This window comes from Rhopalosiphum padi, chromosome 2, assembly GCF_020882245.1.
Source record: "Rhopalosiphum padi isolate XX-2018 chromosome 2, ASM2088224v1, whole genome shotgun sequence".
NCBI lineage: Eukaryota > Metazoa > Arthropoda > Insecta > Hemiptera > Aphididae > Rhopalosiphum > Rhopalosiphum padi.
The window spans coordinates 56093346-56097388 of NC_083598.1; the positions used below are offsets into that span (position 1 = coordinate 56093346).

The 4043-nt window shown below is 26.5% G+C and overlaps 1 protein-coding gene across 1 annotated transcript; it reads left to right on the top strand.

The window, feature by feature from the left end:
- The first annotated feature begins 1100 nt into the window (after positions 1-1100).
- LOC132922094 (ubiA prenyltransferase domain-containing protein 1 homolog) lies at positions 1101-3826 on the top strand. Its single transcript, XM_060985427.1, has 2 exons — positions 1101-1287; positions 1372-3826. The coding sequence occupies exon 2, from the start codon at positions 1391-1393 to the stop codon at positions 2372-2374; it is 984 nt and encodes a 327-aa protein (XP_060841410.1). The 5' UTR covers positions 1101-1287; positions 1372-1390; the 3' UTR covers positions 2375-3826.
- The last annotated feature ends 217 nt before the right edge of the window (positions 3827-4043 follow it).

Sequence of the window (4043 nt, forward strand, 5' to 3'; positions counted from 1 at the left end):
TGAAATATTAACATATTAAAATAAGCAATCTACCACAAATTTAAAATCTAATTTGAATGATAAATATACACAATTAACACCTGTTATCTCGATAATTGATTAAGAATTTAAGAAGTACCTAGGTAAGCTAAATGTTGTTAACGAAATATACAATTTTTAAGTAATTTTGATTTTGAAGTAATGCTTTCTGCTAGATACAATTAACAATATAAATTATTCATCCCAACCGCCCAACTGGACCGATTCAAGTTACCTAGTCCAGAAATTAATTTGATATCTGCTATTTTTTACCTTCATAAGTTTCAAAAACTGAAAGAAAATTATCCAAAATTAGAAGTGATATACCTAGTATCAAATGGTTAAATTAGAAAACCTGTTTTACGGTGATTAACTAATTCCTAAAAAAAAAAAAATAATTAGTGAAAAGTCGATTGTAAATAAATTTGGTGAATAACTCAAATCTTATGAAAAATTAACAGAATGCATACCTATCTAAATTGATCAAATGTTGTTGTTGTTACATAAGGTCTGTCAAATAGTAGCTTAGCAACCTAACCAATAGATTACAATATATTATATCTACTGTAGTATGATGTAATCTATGCTTAACGTTAACCTAATTAGACAGGTACTTAGAAACTACTTATGAAGATATAAATTGGGTACCTATGTATTAAGACTACGATGCAACATAGGCAACAACTAACAAATAATGAAATAATCCACCTCGGTGACTTGGTAACTAGGTAAATAGTAGGTAAGTAAACTAGGATCCAGAAAGAAGGACAGGTACCCACACAATTCAGTTCCTTATCATTCGTAGTGTTTTAATCGAATCGATAATGTCCGTATCACAATATCACATTTTGAAGTTTATAATAATTAATAATAATATGATTTTGTTACGTTTGAACTTAAAACTTTGAAAGTTGATTTGAGTTTTTGGTACGATCGTATGAACTCTAAATAACCGTATACATTCTCAACAATCTCCACATTTGACGTCGTTCGTTTACTATAACCACGTTTGTTGTTGTAACCGCATAGCAAACACATGACGTTACTATCGTTGATAACAGAGCTGAATGATAATGAATAATAATGATTATTGATATGATGACCGATGGATATACATTATACACTAGTCAGTAGTTCAGTACTCAATAGAATATTCGATCCATATTCAGTTAATTAGTTTCATCATGGTACTAGAGTTGTAATTACATTATTCACTTACGAAGTAGTCTCGCCGGTCTTGTTGGCTCGGCATTAAAAAATTCTAATTTTGTGAGTATACGATTTGTGTAGTGTTATGATTTTTAATAATTATTAAATGCTTTTATTGTTTATTTTTATTTTTTTGTTATACAGGTGATTAGGCGTTGAGACGATGCCCAACAGTGGCACTGCATCTGCTGATTCACTGCCTAATGTGGCTGCTCATCTACCCTCAATATTTATGTCCCTGCGCACTAAACTTCCGTCTCATGTACTAGCCATTCGGCCCTGGTCACTGAGTGCATCAATAATACCAACTTTATTAGGCTGCACCATAGCTCAGAAATTAAATTCCAACATAGAATTTAGTTTTCTGACACTGCTGTTGACTCTACTAACGGTCGCTTTGGTTCATGGAGCTGGAAATGTGGTGAATACCTACTATGATTATGTCCGTGGTATTGATGGCCGTAATAGCGATGACCGAACACTGGTAGATAGAATTTTGTCTGAGAATGAAGTTGAAAGATTAGGTGCTATATTATACTTTTTGAGTTTTGTTACATTCTTTTGGCTTGCCATTATATCTCAGGCTAAAATGGGTCATCTGGCTGCTGCCTATTTATGGGGTTTGAGCATTTCATTTTTATATACTGGTGGATTTGGTTTCAAATATATTGCTCTTGGAGACTTAATATTCTTAATACTGTTTGGACCTGCATCAGTTTTATTTGCTTATTTATCTCATACAGGTCAACTTAATTTGGAACCTATATATTATGCTATACCGTTAGCATTAAACACTGAAGCTATATTACATAGTAATAATACAAGAGATTTAGAAAGTGACAGGAAAGCTGGTATTGTTACATTAGCAATATTAATAGGCCGAACAGCTTCAATAATTTTTTACGGATTTCTTCTATTTACTCCGTATATTATGTTTGTTGTTCTATCAGTGAGATGTTCTAAATGGTTTTTATTGCCATTAATTACAATGAGCTATGCATTTAAAATAGAAAGAGAGTTTAGAGATGGTATAAATATTCAATCTGTACCTAAACGAACTGCTAATTTAAATTGTATTTTTGGAATTTTATATATATTGGCAGTAATGGCTGCTGATAAATCAAATTTGCCATTTAATATTAATTAAGATACTAATATTTAAAAGTTATGGCTATTAGTATCGAATGTTCTTACAGTAGGTTGCGATGGTCCTAACAACGTTCCTTAGGGTGTATAGTTATTACTTATTATGCATCGAGAACATTATTCTGAATTTTTTTTTTATTGTAACAGTTTTATATTTTTTAATCTATAAGTAATAAATTAATGTATTAAAAATGAATGTTTAAAGAAATGTTAAAGCTACACATACGTTTTATGTAGTTGATAAAAACTTTTACTAAAATATCCAGCTCATTTGGCTGAAATGTACTGAATATTCTATTTTAATTACAATTTTTGTTACTTTGCTTAATAGAAATCTTTATTGTACAAACACATCTAAGTTATAACATTAGAATACTGGTTATTATTATATATTTTTTTTTTTTTTTTACAATACCTTAAATATGTGAAATTTAAGTATCACAAATTGTTGTTTTTTATTTAACAAATAAATATTATATAATCAATGTGATAAATCAAGATATAGAGTTCAATGTTATCAATTTATCATTGATTTATTATTATAGTATGTGATCTTTTATTTAATTTTAGCAATATTATTTTTATCTCCTTTTACTAATATATATTTATATTAATTTATAACAATATACATTTACACTAAACACTAAACAGTATAATGTAATTTGGTAATAAAACAAAATTATATTTATTATACTGAATACAGTCATTAAGTACTTATTGCTTAAGATTCTTACGCAAATTCGGCTGGTTTTGTGTAGTATTAACATTTATTGATCCCATATAATATATGTATAATTATTATTTATGTATATAAATTACAATATCATGTAATTAATATGATTTATTATTAATATAATATAAAAAATGCTATACATTGCACTGTTTTTAAATTTAAGAAGAATAAAATTCAAGTATATTAAATATTAAAAATCAAAGTCTTCCTTGAATAAAAATAAAAATGTATATGATGTTGTATAATATTAGTATAATATACTGAATTTTAAATTTTGTAAATAATTGATCAACCGAACAATCAATTCTATAATATATTATGATTTATGATAATTTATAATATTGGATTCTTATTAATTATTATTATTTTTGTTTTTGACCAAAGTAATCTGTTAATATATAGATTTAAAATTGGCCATACAATATTTTATTAGATTTTAAATACAAATTTAAAAAATATGTAAAAAATTATTTTAAGTTTATTCATTGATTAAATGATGTAATTGTTAATATCTAAAGAACCAAGCATGTAGTACTTAAGAAATACATATTTATTGTTAGGTGATTCAAATGTTGTTATTAATATTAAGATAGTAAGATGTATTATTTGTCAGAAAATATTAAATATTGTAACAAACGCTTACACTTTACAGCATTTCATATAAATATATAATAATATGTAGACAAACACAATCAAAAATTAAATATTTTTTTAAGTTTATGATCTGTAAAATTATTTAACTAGCTTACACAAAATGCAAAGTAATTCAGATAACCCTACCAAATATGATAGTGCTAATACCTTATAAAATAAAATTCAAAAAAAGGTATTCTCCTTACAATTATTCTCTATTTCCTATCAAAAAAAACAATATTGACTCGTGTGTATAAGTTGTATACTTGTATAATAGAATAGTATATAATACTATAATACCACA

What these genes read in the sequence shown, in the direction of transcription:
- LOC132922094 (XM_060985427.1), top strand. Translation starts at nt 1,391, where the DNA reads ATGCCCAACAGTGGCACTGCATCTGCTGATTCACTGCCTAATGTGGCT.